This window comes from Leucopleurus acutus (genome assembly GCF_964270905.1).
Source record: "Leucopleurus acutus genome assembly, chromosome: 5".
NCBI lineage: Eukaryota > Metazoa > Chordata > Mammalia > Artiodactyla > Delphinidae > Leucopleurus > Leucopleurus acutus.
This window is the reverse complement of record NC_139147.1, coordinates 113,640,324-113,659,367: the sequence shown is the minus strand read 5'-3', so window position 1 is coordinate 113,659,367 and position 19,044 is coordinate 113,640,324. Positions and strand designations below refer to the sequence as shown.

General features: G+C 39.7%; 2 protein-coding genes across 3 annotated transcripts in view; one reads left to right on the top strand and one right to left on the bottom strand.

Moving 5' to 3' along the window:
- Positions 1-19,044, top strand: part of MED12L (mediator complex subunit 12L) — a 326,301-nt gene that overhangs the window by 97,887 nt on the left and 209,370 nt on the right. Inside the window, exons 13-15 of one of the 2 annotated variants that reach the window (XM_082839058.1) lie at positions 760-974; positions 2,261-2,365; positions 3,225-3,401. In XM_082839058.1, the coding sequence (XP_082695184.1) occupies positions 760-974; positions 2,261-2,365; positions 3,225-3,401 (497 nt within the window). The remainder of the gene's footprint in view (positions 1-759; positions 975-2,260; positions 2,366-3,224; positions 3,402-19,044) is intronic. The other variant, XM_082839059.1, reaches the window with a different exon arrangement.
- Positions 6,970-12,979, bottom strand: GPR171 (G protein-coupled receptor 171). The gene is made up of 2 exons (XM_082839064.1): positions 12,888-12,979; positions 6,970-9,072 (listed from the first exon to the last, which is right to left on the bottom strand). The coding sequence occupies exon 2, from the start codon at positions 8,667-8,669 to the stop codon at positions 7,710-7,712; it is 960 nt and encodes a 319-aa protein (XP_082695190.1). The 5' UTR covers positions 8,670-9,072; positions 12,888-12,979; the 3' UTR covers positions 6,970-7,709.

Genomic DNA, 19,044 nt, shown 5'->3' with positions numbered 1-19,044 from the left:
GATAAAGAAATGTGGCACATATATACAATGGAATATTACTCAGCCATAAAAAGAAACGAAATTGAGTTATTTGTAGTGAGGTGGATGGACCTAGAGTCTGTCATACAGAGTGAAGTAAGTCAGAAAGAGAAAAACAAATACCGTATGCTAACACATATATATGGAATCTTAAAAAAGAAAAAAAAGGTTCTGAAGAACCTAGGGGCAGGGCAGGAATAAAGACACAGACGTAGAGAATGGACTTGAGGACACAGGGAGGGGGAAGGGTAAGCTGGGACGAAGTTTGAGTGGCATGGACATACGTACACTACCAAATGTAAAATAGATAGGTAGTGGGAAGCAGCTGCATAGCACAGGGAAATTAGCTCGGTGCTTTGTGACCACCTAGAGGGGTGGGATAGGGAGGGTGGGAGGGAGGCTCAAGAGGGAGGGGATATAGGGATATACATATATACGTATAGCTGATTCTCTTTGTTATACAGCAGCAACTAACACAACAATGTAAAGCGATTATACTCCAATAAAGATGTTAAAAAAAATAAAACAATAAAAATTTAAAACAAAACAAACAAAAAACCTGGTGTGCCAGTTCTGTGCAAAATGCTAGAGCCTCATAATTTTCCAATAAATCCCTTATTTTGTTAAAAGAAAAATAAAAGATAGTGAAAATATTGTTAAAATTAGTCATTTTTTTTTTGTTTTTTTTTTCCCCTACCCAGTTGAGGAAACTGATTCTTGACTGAATTTGTTTCTTTCCAGCGGATCCAAACAGTGAATGTGAGAAGGTGGAATTTGTGAACCTGGTGCTGCTCTTCTGTGAGTTCATCCGGCACGACATCTTCTCCCACGACGCCTACATGTGCACCCTCATCTCTCGAGGAGACCTGTCCATCACCGCCTCCACTCGGCCCCGGTCGCCAGCAGGAGAGAATGCAGACGAGCACTATGCAAAGGACCATGACGTGAAGATGGAGGTATGGCCCTGGGAGGGGTGTTCCACCCCCAGAAACCAGACTCTGCTGGGGAACCGCTGTCAGAGGGATTATGTGGTGGTGGAAGGGCGATCGTTTGCAGTTGTACTCTTCTAAAGCTCATTTATCTCTGCTCCTCACTCACACACAAAAAATTTGGACTGTAGTTTATATCTCCTAGAATTTTCTTTTGGATATGCTAAAACTAGTAATGAAAAGATTTGACAGGCTATCACATTTTTCATTGGATTGGAATTATATTCTTCCAATTTTACGTATTTCTATTCTCCAGTTTTCCTTTAATGTGGAGCCTCAAAATTGGACTTGTTTTGGCCCTAACATCCTGTCTGTTTTCTTTCTAAGGAGCATCTTTTCTCCAATGTATCATTCGTTACTTATATCACTCTTTTATACGTACGTTTTTGTCATAACACATCGTATTTTCATTTCAATTAATTAAAAATTTAATCTCTCTCAAATGTTGCAGAATTGCTCTTTTTAACAAATTACTTGATACTGTATGACTTTATAATTTTCTGCCAATTTCTTGTATTTTGGACATTGTTCCAGATACTTATGGAAATTTTCGAGGCAAAATACATGAAGTTGGTGATGGGAAATAGTAGAAAATGGTGAGAGATTGTGACAGTTTTTTAAAAATAAAGCCTCACATTGGTTCTGAGAGAGTTTAAGCGTATACTATGATGATATTTTAAAAATAGTGGCTATCCTTGTAATTTAAAAACCTGCAATGAAAATTGCACACTTGAATTTGTACTCTTAAGATTTTTAAAAATTGTTTCTTTAATGTAAATACTTTTGTTTCTAAATTTGTCCACAGTAGAAGTTAAAAAGAGTAAAAAATAAAGTTACTTTACCTGTTTATGCTTTTTCTATGTTTCTGTTTTCTCTTTTCTATTTTTGGACGTCAAGGTATCTTATTATCTTAAATATACTCTTAGATTTTTCTTACTAAGGCAAGTTGGTGAGCGTGTGACTGGGAATACCCCCAAGAAGGAAATTATGGCCAGTTTGTTTTTAATCAGGAAGTTTGTGTCCTTTTTCCCTTAAAATATCACGGAAGTTAAATCTTTTTCTTCATGAGGACAAATAATGTGACTTTGTAAAGCAATGGGTGTCTTAACTTCCTTTCTTTTTATTGAGAACAAAAGACACTAGGGGGAAAAGGGGCATAAGATGGTTTAAAATGTCACTGTCGTGTTTTAGCTCCAGCTTCTTAATGAACTACAAAATGTACAACGTGACTTTCTTTCTCTGACAATTATTAGGAACAGACTATTATGGCGCATATGGGCATTGACTCAGGAACTACTAATATTTTTGATGAAGTAGACAAGAGTGACTTTAAAACTGACTTTGGTTCGGAATTTCCAGTAGGTTCAACCTTCAAATTCTTATTGACCATTAACCACTCCTCCCCACCTCTGCCCCAACTGTCTCTGTCCTTCTGCCCCTTGCCCTGTGCATTGGAATGAACTGTGTACTTGTGATGTGAATGTCATCCTCTCGCATTCCACCCGAGCCCTCAGTTAATCATCTCATGCAGTTTATGTCATTTCAGCTCATCCTCAGTTTTGGCTGCCTTGCCTCCTTTTGTACATTCTAACAGTCCCATCCTCCTGGTTGGCTGTGACTCCTTTGTTCATTTAGAGATCATTATCTCAGGAATACATGAATGTCGTTTCCTCAGGACAGCCCATGTTGATTTGCTGAATGTGCGTTCAGCTTCTCAATAACAGCTTTCCTGGCTCTGGACTTGTTATACCTTCTTCTGCTTTATCTCGGTATAATTACAACGTGTTCTTCCTCAGGGATCTCAATGTGTAACTAACTCTTTATGAAAACACATGTTGCTCGGGGTACAGACTAAAACCTTTAGATCTGTTGTTCATGAGCTTTATTAGTGAATTATTTCTGTGTATATGTTTTTCTAGGAAATGTAGCCCTATGAGGAGAACACTTACCTATAAGTCTGATTTTCTCTCTGGTCCTCCAGGAAATGTAGCTGTGCACGTGTCTTACGTGTGTGGTTGTCATTGTCTCATCTTCAGGATGGGGGGTGATGCTAATGATCTGAATATGAAACTTGTGCAAATTAACACAGTCTATTATTTTGCTCATTGGTTAAATAAGGAAAGGATATGGTGTGAGTGTCTTGTGGGTTTGAAGTTCTGTGTTTTAGTTTTGCTCTCTTTCATTTACAGTCTCCAACATTTGTTTTACATGACTTAGATTTTTTCTCCCGTGCCTGGAGAGTCCTGTGAGAGTGCTAACCCTTCCCTGGGCAGAAGAATGTCAGTTAACGGTGAGAAGCTGTTGAAGAGAGAAAAACCAAGGGAGTTAATTTTTCCATCTAATTATGACCTCCTGCGCCATCTGCAGTATGCGACCCATTTCCCCATACCTCTGGTAAGTCACAGCTTGTCAGTTGGCAACCTGATTATTTCACTGCAGGGTCATTGGCCATTGATTATTCAACTGCTTGCCTGTGTACTACGTACGATAGCAGGTGAGTTTTTGCCTTCACTACTTCTTTTGTTATTGATTCTCCTCGTGTAGCTTATGTGCTCATGTAGTCCAAGTTAGTGGTGTGATACTACTACTGGCTGGCTAGATTTAACAGAATTTTCTATGTCAGTGTCCTTTTATCAAGAGCATCTGAGTCACTGCACGTGATGTCTGAATGTGTTTTCCTACTTCAATTTGAAACTCATTTACTGAGTAGCCTCTATGTGCACTGTGTTGTGGTAGGTACTTTTGGTATTATACAGACGAGTAAGAATTTTTGGGCACAGGAAAGATGAATAAGATAGGAGGGAGACAAATGTCTATAAAATGACAAGCACCAAAGTAAGTGCAGTAATTAAGTAAAAACCCAAGTGTCCACTGGAAGGAGAACCGTTTGACATTCCTGCGTCTCTTTCACTCTCAAAGAATAAATATTGGAAAGGGGGAGAGCATCTGGTTGAGAAATCGGTAATGCCTTCACAGAAGAGGCTGTGTATGAGACGGACTTGGATTTTGACCCGTTGACTCTAAGAACTGGATAGCATATGGAAAACAGTTGCCAGGAAATTTAGTGTTTTGAGTCATAACAAGTGATATGCTTTATTCTGAAGGGAACCAAGATTAGTTTTTTTGATATTTGTAGTGAAAATGGGGCCAAAATTTGTAAATTTTTTTTTTTTTAATTCTTAGGTTCACTATTATCTTTTTCCCTGGAATTTTATTTTAAGTGTAATTTCAGTGAGCCTTTTTTTTTCATTGAAGACTATTATTATTATTATTTTAACAAAAAAATGTAATTGTGAGGTACATATTATGTTATTTCCTGGATATCTTTGAGGAGTTTTGATCTCTAGGCTAAATATTTTCTTAAATTTGTTTATTTTTTGGTTATTTTTGAACACTCTCCGAAATGACTTTCAAAATCACTACACCCATATATTTTTTCCTTGTTACAATTGAGAACCCCTTGTTAATTTTTCTATGCCCGGGGCTATATCAAAAGTAGCTACAATTTTTTCTTGTTCATCACTGGCTGAATATATCAATATTTTTCAGCTGCTACCTGTAGGCATCACTCATTTCCCACATCACTCATTTCCCACATTCCCACATGGAATAACTTCACTGTTTATTTATGGCAGCCAAAAAGAGTAGCCTGATATTTTAGACATGTATCCTGAAGAATTCATGGCTGAACTATCATGATGTCTGTGATTTGTTTTAAAATAGAGTCAAAAAGACTCCATGCTGAAGTCTGGAATTAATAATAATGCACCGGCGTTAATTTCCTAGTTTTGACAAATGTATTGTGGTATGTAAGGCATTAGCTTTAGGGCAAACTAGACGAAAGGTATGTGGGAACTCTCTATACTATCTTTATACCTTTTCTGTAAATTTTAAATTATTCCAAAATAAAAAGTTTATTAAAAAAAATGGACAGGGGAAATGAAGGAAAGGAAATATGGCAAAAAGTTGAAAATGGTTCAAATTGGTTGAGGGTTCTGTGCTCTTCTCTTCGGTGAGCAGCGCTTTGGACGTCTCCCTCGCCCGTGTGTGGGTGTGAGAGCAGGGGGCTGCCCAAGCATGGTCTTCTTTCCTCTGTTGTTCCTGTGACCTTTGGTGACACAGTGGTTCCCAGCACTTAGCATTCTCAAGACTGTCCCCTTCCTTAGAGGAAAGAGCAGGAATGATGTGACTATAAGCCTCACAGTGAGTTATGACATAATTCAACTGTAATGTGCAATCATAAAAGAACTGCTAGAAAATTGATGTTGTAGGGTGCAATTTTTTAACAGCCTTCTCTCACCAATTGTCCAGAAGCTCCTTCCTGGGAGGGAAATTTAGAATAAGCCATCAAAAACGGGGAAATAAAAGTATATATTAATAGAACAGTGACGTTAGGAATGCTGTAGTGAGTCTGGTTCTCTTCCTTAATAAAAGGGAAAACTCGACTAGCCAATCATGCATGTGAGGAGAATATAAGAATATGATTAAAAAAACAAAAAGGTTTTTTTTTTCCTCTCCTTTGTCTCTCAAATGTGGCTCTAGTGAGTGAAGGCCAAGGAGAGAAGACTAAAAGGGGACTTGACCAAAAGACTCAGGAAAGTAAACTAGTTTCATATATGGTCGTATATGAATGTCTTGATCTGCTCTTCAGTAAAAACATGTTCTTAGATTGCCAACAAGCACAGGTTCTAGTGTCTAGGCATTCTCCCAGCCTGTACCACAGGTGAGTCACTTAGACCCTGTCCGTGTTAGATATGTGATGCCGACTGGGGTTCCTATCATTAGCACTAGCTAGCTGGAGTTTGTCCAGTATCTACCCTGTTATAGGTGTAAGAGGCACTTTTTAGTGCATTTTCTCCTTTACTGTTCTTTTCAAACTCAGAGAATGTATTGTAAAATTGTGGATAGGAGTCGTTTTTAGGGTTCAAGCTTCAGAAAATAGTTCTCAGTGCAGAGCTAAAAAACTGAGTCTGGAATCAAACTTGTTTTGTTAGCTTCCAGGAACACCATTTCTTTCTTTCTTTTTTTCTTTCCCCATCCTTTGAGATCATTTATTTTTATTGAGGTAATGTGGATTGATAACATTGTATGTTACACGTGTACAACGTTATATGTCTACTTCTATATCCACTACAGCCGCGGTCCCCAACCTTTCTGGCACCGGGGACCGGTTTCATGGAAGACAGTTTTGCCACGGATGGGGTGGGGGAATTGCTCAGGGGGTAACGCGAGCGCTGGGGAGCGGCGGATGAAGCTTCGCTCGCGGGCCCCGCCCCTCACCTCCTGCTGTGCGGTTCCCGACAGGCTGCGGACCAGTAACAGTCCTCGGCCTGGGGGTTGGGGATCCCTGCCTTACAGAGTGCTCAACCCCCAAAATTTAGTTTCCCTCTGTCACCATACAGTTGATCCCCTTTACCCATTTCATCCTCCTCCCCAGTCCTTCCCCTCTGGTGGTTAACCACCACTCTGTTCTCTGTGTTTGTTTTTGTTTGAGGAATACCATTTCTTAATCATTGCAGCTAATGCAAATGCATTACCAATTGTTTTAATGTGGGCTTTTGTAACTGAAACAAAAAAAAAGGTACAAAGCCTTAGGTATGCTTGTCTAAACTTTTCAGCCTTCTTTTCCCTAAATAAGTATTTTATTTATTACCAACTATTGAATCCATTCTGCGTTACCGGCATTTGAGAGAATTTGATCAACGGGTTGTGACCCTGAGAGTAGAGTCACCCGTTCTTTAAACTGCCGGCCCTGCATGGGGTCAGACTCATCTTCAGGACCTGGCTGGCACCCATCAGCCCAGCACGTGCTGCATTTCGAACAAGGCCTTGCTATGTGGTGTCCGCCTGTCTGTCTTAAGACCACGTGACTGGTGCTATTTTTCCATACCTTTGATGTGAGTTCCAAAACAGTAGTTTTAGCAGTTAGTATAATTTAACAACCCCCCTTGAAAATGTTATGGGGTCTATTTCATATTGCTACAAAATAATACTAAGAAATCACTGGATTTGTCATTACTGACAGTAGAAAATCTTTATTTATAGCCTACAGGTAGAATATAAGGATATATAGTACATTAAAAACTATCCATGTATTTCCAAGCCTTTTTAAATTAAGCTTAAAAAAAAGCTTAAGAGAATTTCAAGCTATTGTGGTAGGAAACAATTAGCTATTAAAAATTGGAGTAGTGAGCTAAAAGGTTACCATTTTTGAAAGGATGGATTAAAACAAAATCAGGCACAGCCCAGGTGGTTTCATGTAACAAATCAGCTGGCTTTTTTTTTTAAGCGATCTAAAGGACTTTAAATGGTATTGCTGAAGGGCGTCCTGGAAACTGACATGGAGGTTATTTTGCATATTTCTATCAGGAAGTCAGTTCCAGGCCTTTAAATGAATACCTCATGAATACTTCAGTCTGTGTCATAGAGCTCGTTTAGATTTCAAGGATATTGCAGGGTTTATGTGGGCGCAACAAGACGTTTTAGTTTTTTGTACAAACGTTTGGGTTAAGGAGCATCGACAACCACGAGAGTACTGCTTGGCTTGCATTTAGAAACAGGGTTTCTCAGTGAACCAAGCCACATTTGCTAGCTGCCTGTGTTTTTACTTACGGAGGCTCTTTTTTCCCCTCCTTCCCAGCAGTTTTGTACACTCAATTGTCCAGTAAGGCAGGAAGAGATAGCGTGAGAAAATCCCATATTTTATGCATTGTTTTCACCACTTGATTTTTCTTTCTGAGCCTTGGTCTCCTTACGTGAAGCAAACGTCTCCGTGACCTTTAAGCGGAAAGCTTTTGAGAGGTGATAGTACAGGATCGGATCAAAACACAGGTTGGACACAGCCAGCAGCAGCGTGGCCTCCTTGGCTTTGAAAAGTGAAATCCTGGTGGAGCAGTCAGATATGACCTCTGTCTGGCTGAGGGTGTATGGGATTCGGACAATGTGATAAGGAACAAAACATATGATGTAGCCTGTAGTCACCAAAAGTATATTGATGAGAGCTCTTTTCACATTTGGATAATTTTCATGGTCTTTGTTTCTGTAGAGTTGTCGAATGACAAGGCAGTTAGATATTAAGATGATGGCTGAGAAATTGAAGAATATTGCTGTGCATATGAAATTTGTCATCAAATGCCAGTTTCTTCCAAACTCCTGTTTGAATTCCACGCAACCCACGTTGGGCTTTTCCTTCACGTCTTTGATGGGAATTACCATGTTCGGCAGCATTATAAGAAGGACCATCAACCATACAACAGTCGATATCATTTTGGCAAATCCAGGCTCTTGTATTCGATAAATCTTGCAGCTGTATGTCAACTGAAGACAGCGATCAATGCTAACAAATGCTAGGAAGATAATTGATAAGTACATATTAATGTAGATGAGGCAGGCTGTTACTTGGCAGTGGAATATCCTCAGCTTCCAGGGGGCCACGCCCAAGTCGACAGTGATTTTTACTGGTAATGCCAGAGTAAGCAGGAAGTCAGCTGTAAGCAAATTAATTAAGTATATGCTTACACACCTGTGATTTGTGTTTTTCTGTATGAAAGCCCAGGCTGCAAAACAACTTCCAATAATTCCAACAAGGAAAACTAAATAAAAAAAATATGTGAACGGCTCCAGGTCTCTGTAAACTGGGCAGAAGGTAGAACTGTTGGTCATCCTTACTTTCCCTCAAGATGACGCTGTCCCCCCTCCCAAAAAAAAAAAAAAAAATCCAAAGTATCTGTTAAAATAGAAAACAAAGGGGAGAGAAGGGAGGTTAATAATTCAAATTGGATATTATTTTCTTCAAGCACAATTGCATTCACAAAACCACGGTCACAGTCTCTCTGCCTCTTAGAATTGTATTGGTGAACTTACTAGATTGTGTGGACTGGTGGGACCATCTTAGATTATGAGGAAGCCTGGGTTTTCCATGGTCAGATTTTATGATATTGGGAAATCCCGCGTAGGTTGCTTCTAGAAAGGATATTTTTGACTTCACGCTTTTGCATTCTGATAGCTCTTTTGTTACCAGTTGGGTTGGAAGTTAGTTTGCAGAGGAGATAAGTGAACTGAAATTCTGAGAAATAGAGAGAGGAAACAAAAGGGTTTGGTTGTGGCTGAGCCTGAAGAGCCTGTCAGTGAGGCTTCCTGGCTTTCTGTTCTCATAGATTGACAGAGCTCTTCATGCTAGCGGAACCTAGGCTGGAACCTAGGGGAGGCGAGGAAGGACAGAAGATTGTACTAAAATCTGAAAGATTGTATCTAAAATGTAGACCTTTTATTGTGTAACCCCCTAGAACATTTTCACAGTGAGAATTTCATTTCGTTTTTCTTTTCTTGGCAGAAAAAGTTGTAGGATTAGACTCTGGTCTTGCCTTGTGGCGCTAGATTCGTGATGGTACAGACCTGTGCTATCCAGTTTGGTAGGCTGCAGCCACCTGTGACCATTAAGCCCTTGAAATGTGACCAGTACAAATTGATGTGTGCTGTAAGTGCAAAGTACCCACTGGGTTTTAAAGATTTAGTGTAAAATATTATAAAGAATAGTGCAAGTAGTAAAATTGTACTATTTTATGCAAATAGTACAACAATTAGTAAAATATGTTTTTAATTTTTATATTGAGCACATCTTGAAATGATATTTTTGATATATTAGGTTAAATATATTATTAAAATTACTTTAGCCTGTTTCTTTTTGCTTTTTTAAGTGTAGCTGTGAGATAATTTTAAAGTACCTTTGTGGTTTGCTTTATACTTCTCTTGAACAGTGCGTGTATAGATGTTTCCATGTCAGTGTTGGTGAGAAGTTTGACTAAGAACGTATTTTAAAGGCTTCTAGGGCAAGGATGTATGATCATTGGTTACACCGTTCTCAAAGAGAAGCTCAGTTATATATATAGATATTTGAAGACATCTAACTTTAACACTTGAGGGTTTTTTTTTTTTTTTCTTCTTCTTCTTCTTTCATTGTGGGTTTTGCAGCACTCAGGGCTAGAAGTTTAAGACCTGCCCTTAGAACCGTTGTGATCATCACTGATGGTGACAAAATCTTGTCACGTTCCCTTCAAATCTGGAACATTGGGTGATTTATAGCGCAAGTTAAAACAAACTGGGTATCATTTATTCCCTTTGACCTGTTCTAGTCAAACTCATGCTCTTTGGGCCGCAGGTATTCTTCCTGGTGCTCCTTCCTGATAAACACCCTCCTCATGCATCTTAAACACCTTTCTTCCTTTGTTTTAATAATCAGAAGATCGGTTTTGTGTTCTGGCAAGAAAAAATTGATATGTGGCTTGTAAAAATAGCAAATAGTAAGTATAGTGGCTATGAAGGCCAAACAAGCCCATTCTCTGAAACGTCCTTTTAAAAAACAAACAAGAACTTCAGAAGCCTTTCTGAATCTTAATTCTCCTAATTATTTAATGATCCATTATGTACCTCTTGGGGTGAAACAGTATGCAAGTGGATGGATAAGGCAGATGTACATAAAACTTTCTAAGTTAAAGTGACATTTAAAGGGTATACGTCCTTCGCCTTTCCGTACCTGAGATAGGACTTGAGGGTCCATGAATAATGTCATTCTGTACTAAACTCAATGAAAGTAATCAAGCACTTACTTCCTGTCTGGCACCATGCCAAGTACTTTACACGTACTTATTTAACCTTTCATTATTTCTGTCACGTAGATGTTATTATCCCTGTCTTACAGATGAGAAAACTGAGGCACCACAAGGCTAACACTCAGGGTTATATAGCTGGTAAGTTATAGAGCCAGGAGTCCCACCCAGACAGTCTGATCTCAGAAGCCATGTTCAAAATCACTTCGAAACTTTATCTCAATAATAACAACAGTAATAATGATGTTGATTATTATTATTATTTGGAGTAACAATTTAAAAATTCTATTCCCATATAGGTCATTACAGAGTACTGAGTAGAGTGCCCTGTGCTATACAGTAGGTTCTTATTAGTTATCTGTTTTATATACAGTAGTGTGTATATGTCAATCCCAATCTCCAAATCTATCTCTCCCCTTCCCCCTTGGTAACCATAAGTTTGTTTTCTACATCTGTGACTCTATTTCTGTTTTGTAAATAGGTTTCATTTATACCTTTTTTTTTTTTAGATCCCACATAGAGGCAATATCATATGATATTTGTCTTTCTTGTTATTATTATTATAGTAGCAAACCTTTACTAAGTGCTTACTGTTGGGAGGAACTATAGTCTAAGCAATTTTCATGTAAAAGAGCAGAAATAAAGTATTCATTCTTTTTCCTAAATACTACTAAAAGATGTTTAGGCTCCATGTGTTTTGATGTTTCATTTTACAGTACATATATTTAAAAACCAAACCTAGCTTCTATCGTTTAAGCCTAAACCTCCTTTACTTTCAAAATTCCTGTGACCTAGTCCCTCCGTATCATCCGCACTCTCTTCCTCCCAACTCTCTACTTTAGGTTGGTGGGATCTCTACTGTTCTGGGAGCTCTTCCTTCCTTCCTTCCTTTGTACTTTTCGTTGTGATACAATTTGGGGCTCGTAGGATTCTAAGGATGGAGGGAACCTTTATTAATAGCATCTGGTCCAATCCCCAGATTTGAGGAGACTGAGGTCTAGCACTTGGGTGTTGGTCAAGGTTTCCCGGCTCGTTAGAGCAGGCTAGGATCCGACCTTGTTGATCATTCCCTAGACTCTCTGCCTTTATTCTTCCCAGCTCCAATCCTGCCTATCCTAAATGCCTGAAGGAAGCTCTTCAGGTCTGAAGTCTACTCTAGGCTTTGCTGAATTCCTTATGACTTGACTTTTAATAGTAACCATTTATTTAGTACCTGGGCGTTCTAAACGTCCTTTTTGTTCTCTGGGTCAGAAGCTAGTGTTGGTGTAGATGGACCCTCATCTCCCACCTTTGCTCACTGTTCCTTTACAAAGTGCTAGGATTTTGGCCTATGCTGTTGTATTGCAAATGCTACATTATAAGAGAACTAACATATTATGTGTTTCTCTGAGTGCCCCTTTTGCTCATACAATTATAAAGTCTCATTTTATAGATGAATATGTGGTAAAGAGAAGGATTAGAAAATAATTTGTTTTGATCAATTAATATACTATGTAACTGGAACTGACCATATATACCACTCATGGGTAATTTATTTAAAAATAATTACAGCGTAACTGTTCATTCGATAATGCTTCAGAGTCACGCAGTGCCTCGCCGTTGCTTTTCTTGAACCTCAGTCTGGATTTCAATGAAACACAAATCTCTTTATTTAAAAATTTTGGTCTTATCAAGTAGAGGTTAAATTGTACTATAATAACATTCTGTGTTTTCTACCATGAATTTGAAAACTAAGTGCTTGATGAGTATTTTTTCAACCAGTTATTAGCCTGTGGACATCTGAGGTACCCAGATGTATTCCAGCAAAATCAAGAAAAGATTTCAAGTGTCTCCTTTGTTTGAGAGTGCCCATTGCTTAGAAACTCATTAGATATTTTTTTACGGAAGTCACAATGGAATCTTCTTGAAATTACCTATCGTAGTGTTTGTAGAGACCTGTTGTGCCCTGTCGTGAAGACCTACAACAATGGCCTTTATCCATCCAGTTATAAAATCGAGTTACTGAATAGTTAAGCGTACCTATAAGTAGGCAGTATTCAGTCTTGTCTGAATTAAGCTGTCTTTCTGAAAGGGATGGATGAGGTCATCAGGTAGAAGAAAATGACAGCGTAGTGCACAGTGAGGATCTATTTGGAGTTTAATAATTGGTGCCTTCTTGCACAGCAACCTTATTACATGCTGGCATTTTCAACTTCCATGGTTTAAGCGCTGAAAATCATAGATTTCCCTTCCATGGAAACACGTTTGGATATATTAAGTATTTAAAAAGACATACCTGGGGGTATATTCTCTGAGCCTCAGCGCGCCTTGCTCCCAGTCTGCAGAGAAGCGTGAGCTGTTTGGCTAGCTACAGCAGTAGCAGCCTCATTGCAGGACTGCCGGCTGCACTAACAATTTCCTTTCCTTTTTATGTGGTTTTAAAATGCTGCATATTGACGTAGATGAAACTGTGGTTTGCACATAGCTTAACTGTATGGAAGCCTCTTCAAGTCCTTTTCAGTTTGGTGTAAGCTTTCTTAAACAATTCAGATTCGTCTCTTCTTTTAGAGGGAAGATTTTTATTCGTCTGTTGCAATACCTACGTGTGATTTTTTGTTTTGAAAACACCCAAGATGTGTATTTCGTCATAATGATTTTAAAGAATGTCAATTTTTTGTGCCTTGAATGGTGTTGTGAGTTAAAGATATTAGGTGTTTAAGCAAAATTTCTTTAGTATACATACTGATACTCATCAGTCTTTCAGAGTTATAATTTAAAAAATGGTTGCAGTTTGGATCCTGCTGAGACGTCTATTAACAAACAAAAACGATATGGTCAAGTTTATGTTGTTAAATCTGGAAAGAGAAGAGGAAAATCATTACGTAGAGAGATAATCATTGTTAACGTTTTTGGTACATACGTTTTAAAATTTTTCTATGTGTTTACCCACTTAAAAATGTTATTATGTTGTGCATACTGTTTTATAGTTTGTAATCTTTTTATTCAAAAAGATACTGGATCTGTTTTTCTCAGTTATGAGAGTAAACCTGGGGTGCACATTTGTCAATTTGGCCCCAACGGCATAATGAATTGAGACAGGCGTTTAGTAATTAATAGCTTCTATGAAAAGGGAAGCTCCAGTGTACCTTTAAATTGTTTGGGTAAATGTTCATTCTTCCTGTGGGGGAGTGAGTGTGCCGGTCCAAAGGCGGTTTGTTAAGTGCAAAGCTGTTGCCTGATCACGTAGGGTCTGGGTTTTTCTATTGCTTCATTGTCTTGGAGGGTACTTTGGTTTCATCTCTTTTTCTCTCAATAATTCTTAGTTTTCCAAATAATAAAGAAAAAAGTCAGAAGAAACCTCTCTAGAATCTAAAATGCCTCCCTTTTGGTATTCACTTTGCTAAGGAAAAATCTCTCAAAAGACTAAATGAGGACTGTCAAGCTGGAGGGAATTTAAGGAGGATCTAGGGAACTTTTGAAAACAATAATGTGTCAAGATGCTTATGATGACAGTGTCCATTTGTTTCTGACACTCCGATGTTCTTTCGAATTCAGGTAGTTATTGTTATTACTGTATTTTGCAAGAGAATAACTTTACATATATTCACTCAAAAATTGGAGGAAGAAACCCAAATCTTTCTCAAACTTTGTATTAGGTTTTCGTTAGGAACCAATGTTAACTTTCATCGTAATAGTGCTGGGAAACGCTCTGTCTTTTAAGATTTGTGTGCGTCATATTGGATAGAACTCACTTCTGTCCACTTCAGAGAAGACATGCTTGCAGACAGTCAAGTGAAGAGAGCAGTTACGACCAGAGTTTACACTCACAGGGGGATGGAGAGGGTGAGATGGGAAGAATTTGGTGAGGTGCAGTTTAGCTGCCAGCTGAGTGGTGACTGGTTTTAAAATGATATGAAGGGACACTGGAATCAAAGGTTTTTGGTAAAGTTTCTTTTTTCTTTTTTAGATAGGCATATTTATATGTGTACTTCCCCCTTCACTTTGGGGTATAGATAGAATCAAATACATTCAACTGTTCTTAAAAATCTACTATAGGCGGCTTTTTGTGTCTGGATTGCCAAATATAAAAGAGCTAAAGTCTCCTAGTTCTTGATGTTCCATTTCCTTTTTGGAATAGTGAGAAACCAATCTTTTAATAGTGAAACTAAACCATATTCCTCCTTTTGAGAATGAGCTTGAAGCACCTTGGCATTTTGCAGAAGTTTATTCACAGTAGAAACATGCTTGGCTACCGTCCCTGTTGTTGTTTTTGTCTTTAACATGAGTTCCATTTGAATTTCCATAGGTCACTTCTTTCTGTTTCATTAAGGACAGATGTTTTTCAGTGGATATTTCCTTAGCGTTCTAGGAAATTGCGCAACGTCACTAACCCAGTATTTCAGAAACCCAAGTCGGAAGTGAGGGGAAGTTGTGTTTCCCTTACCTTGGTCCTGGCAATACTTAGTTAAGAAATGACATACTATTTACTTTAATGGATATTTTGTATATTTAAAAATTGAAGCTGAATTGCCCCATGAATCTTTTTGTCCTCAGTCCCTTATCCACACAAATCATGCTTTTGTTCTTATTGAACACAAATACCAAACAACGGTATTTCAATAGAAGTATCAGTTTTAATGTGTAACATTCTTTTTTTTCTTTGGCTGCGCCTAGCGGCACACGGGATCTTAATTGTCCGACCAGGGATCGAACCCGTGTCCCCTGCAGTGGAAGCGCGGAGTCTTAACCACTGGACTGCCAGGGAAGTCCCAAATGTGTAACATTCCTAAAATTTGCTTTTAAAACGTACCATGGTAGCCTTCGGAACTAATGAGGAAGGAGAAAATGAATGTTGGGGTGGGTAGCCGCTGCCACGGCCAGGAACACAGGTCTGAGAATGTATTTTCTTTAAAGAAATCCATGAAATGGAGGAGATTCCTCTCTTTACAGATGGGGAAACTAAGGCATGGGGGAAATTGAGGCCTTGCCCAAAGCTGCACTGTTAGACCCCAGTGTCCCAGCACTTAATTATGCTTCTTCAAATGGAAAGTGTTGGTTGGAAACTGGGGTTATAAAGGAGGACACCAGGTCAGTTCATCACCACCACCCCCTCCCCCACCCCTACGTATATTTAGTGTTTACAGCTGTTTGAACTGGAACTTGAGTGCCACTGGGCAGTGGAACAGTCAGCACTGTGCCCACTTTTCTTACGGAGTTTGCAACTTGGGATGTTCACATCTCAAAACAGTTTGCATCCTGAAGTGTTTTTTTATGATCTTTGGGCAGGGGGCAAGTTTATTCTCACCTTTGGTTAATGAATGCTGATCAGAACATTTCTCCAGCAGCTTCTGTGGCTCCGAGTCAGCCTTCTCTCTGGAGCCATTGTGCTTTAGGTTACTGTTTTGAAAGTTTTTCAAGGCACATAATCCCCTTTCCCACCTGAGTTAGCCCAAAGACATTCTTTCCTGACTGTGAGATTGGTAGCTTCAAATCTGACAGTGATGGACATGATCAGACAGAGTAGTTTTAAAGTGAGCTGTAGATGCAGAGCTTTCAAGAGGTGGAGGTTTCTGCATTATTTGAATTCTGCTTCAGTTTTCCCTTTTTTTTTTTTTCTGGTACGCGGGCCTCTCACTGTTGTGGCCTCTCCCGCTGTGGAGCACAGGCTCCGGACGCGCAGGCTCGGCGGCCATGGCTCACGGGCCCAGCCGCTCCGCGGCATGTGGGATCTTCCCAGACCGGAGCACGAACCCGTGTCCCCTGCATCGGCAGGCGGACTCTCAACCTCTGCGCCACCAGGGAAGCCCTAGTTTTCCCTTTTTAATGAAACATCGTGTAAAAATTTGGAAATATGTTGAAGGTCGATGTGTTTTGCACGTTCTCGGAATGTGAACTCGGTTGTAGGGCTGGCCGAGTCTATCCTGTCGTTCTCTTGGCCGGTCCGTTCGGTTTTCCGCCTTTTTATTGACTGTACAGTGTTACCAAGTCAACATACATCCATCTCACCTTTCAGTTGTGAGGTGTGACTGTGCTATTTGATCCATGGTTATAAAATAATTAATAGTGGGGAAGTCCCTTAAAAGGAACTCTTAGGGGCTTCCCTGGTGGCGCAGTGGGTGAGAGTCCGCCTGCCGATGCAGGGGACGCGGGTTCGTGCCCCGGTCGGGGAAGATCCCACATGCCGCGGAGCGGCTGGGCCCGTGAGCCATGGCCGCTGAGCCTGCGCGTCCGGAGCCTGTGCTCCGCAACGGGAGAGGCCACAACAGTGAGAGGCCCGCGTACCGCAAAAAAAAAAAAAGGAACTCTTAAAGGATATCTTGTTTATTTTTAGTCACTGAAGTTCTCCCCCCCCCCCCCACTTGAGTGCTATGGTCTATTTCTTATGAAATTTGAGTAACATGTTTTCAAAGCGCAGGACACATTTTATGAACTCTGTTGTTACTTTCCAGGAGAAGACTTTGGGAGCAGTTCTCCCTTGCCCTTGCCATGTGAGTCTTTGTTTTTTGATCAAGTGGTTAAAAGAAATTCTAACCATAATTATTTCTTGACTGCAGGCTGCCTCCTTAACTCCCATCCTAGAGAAGGTGTTTGTTGTTTTTAGAAGGTCACAGTATAGAAAGGGTGATAAGGAGGACGCAGGACCTGCGATGATGCAGATAGACTCTGGGCTGTTAGAGCCTGTGGGGATCCAGGAAGTGCAGTCCTCTGACCAAGGGGGGCAAAGAGCTGCTTCTGAGAAGTGAGGGAGTGGCGGCAGGTTTTGGGGAAGATGCACATGATTGGGCTGTAGGGAGGGTGTTTGGGGACCCTTACTCAGTCTGGGTGCGTGGAGTATGTGTGCAGGACCTGTGTGCGGAAGAGGCTGAGACTAAATCTTGGTGCCACCTGGTCCGTCTTGGATGCTTTAGTTAGCATGCGGTGGAGAGCTCAGGAAGGTTATGTGAAGAGAGGAGCGGTCAGCTCAGCAGTACCAGGTGAACCTGCGGGCTTTGGGATGTGTTGGGTTGGGGGAGAAAGCGGAAGACAAGAAGTCAGTTTGGAGGTGCTTGCAGTCTTTTTAGGTGAGAGGCAAGGAGGATCTGAAATTGGCCGGGAAGAGATGGGTAGTTGGGAACGACTGCAGAGGTGAAATCGCTGAGACATCGGGCTGGCAGGGAGCAGACTGTGGTCTCAGTCCTGGGAAGGGCAGTCTGAGGAGAGGAATCTGGTTTGGCAGGTAGAAAGGCAAGTTTAGTTTATTAGCGTAGTGTGTTTTTAGTGCTACCTCATCATTTGGTATAGCATAGACTGCTGTATATTTTATCCCTTTCTATTTTGCTACCACAAAAGGAGAGCTGACAGCTTCCTTTTATGAGTTAAATATGAGTTAAAACTAACACCATGGAAGGTGACTGGAGGAATAGTACAAACCCAGCCCTGGTTACATCAGCTGCAGCCCATTAATGGAAGCCATACCCACAACTTTGGACATTCAGGTCTATTAGCCAATAAATCTCTTTTATTGCACAAGCCAAATTTTAGATTTCTTTTCTTTTCTTTTTTCTTTTGTCACTTACAAATGAGAAAATCTTGATACATTGGCACCACCTAAACGATTAATCTAGAGACTCTAGAAAGCACCCTTAAACTAAGCTTTGTTTCTATTTGATGATGTTAGTAAAGTATGTGCTATTATTTCTCTATTCTGTCCTTAAACCCTATTGCTACTACCTATGTGCTTTGACAATGGAGAAAAAGAAAAAAAAAAAGACTTTATTAGTACAGAACGTGACATCGAAAGATAATATCATACAAATTATAAACATAACAGGTCATCTGCCCAAAATGACACAGGGTTTCCTTTTGGGTAAACAGCGCTGTGAGGGTTTGCGTGTTGGGGTAGGAGTGACCTGATAACTGTGTGGTCTTCAACAGTAAAAGCTGCTACTTCCTTTTGGTCACCGATTCTCTGCAAGATTCCAGTGGCATGTGGATTACCACTTTATGACAGGACATCCCCCCAAAAGAACCACTTTAACAAAATGTAGCTTTACTTTCCCATATACCACTTTTCAAAATGTTTAATTATTTTATAGCACTGCTTGTATAAAGTGATTAAATGTTGTATTACTTTAGCTGTAGCAAATATATATTACAAACCTTATTTATAAATTAGCTACAGAAAAGAACACATTATTACACAAAATAATGAAAAAAAATAGTACTGATGACCTCAGAGATGTTTCTGGATTAATCCACTCTCGCTGTTGCCCTACTATTTTATCTTTTGTTGTAGCCCTGGACCTCAAAGTTCCTTTTTTTTAATTTACCTAACTTTTCAATATTTGAATAAACTCCTTATGATCTGACTTCTAACTCTAATACCTTACAGACATTCCTCTCACTGAAGTCCTAAGTGATCTTCCAAAGTTAAATCCAAAGATTTGTTTGTATTGATCTGACTTTTTTCTTCT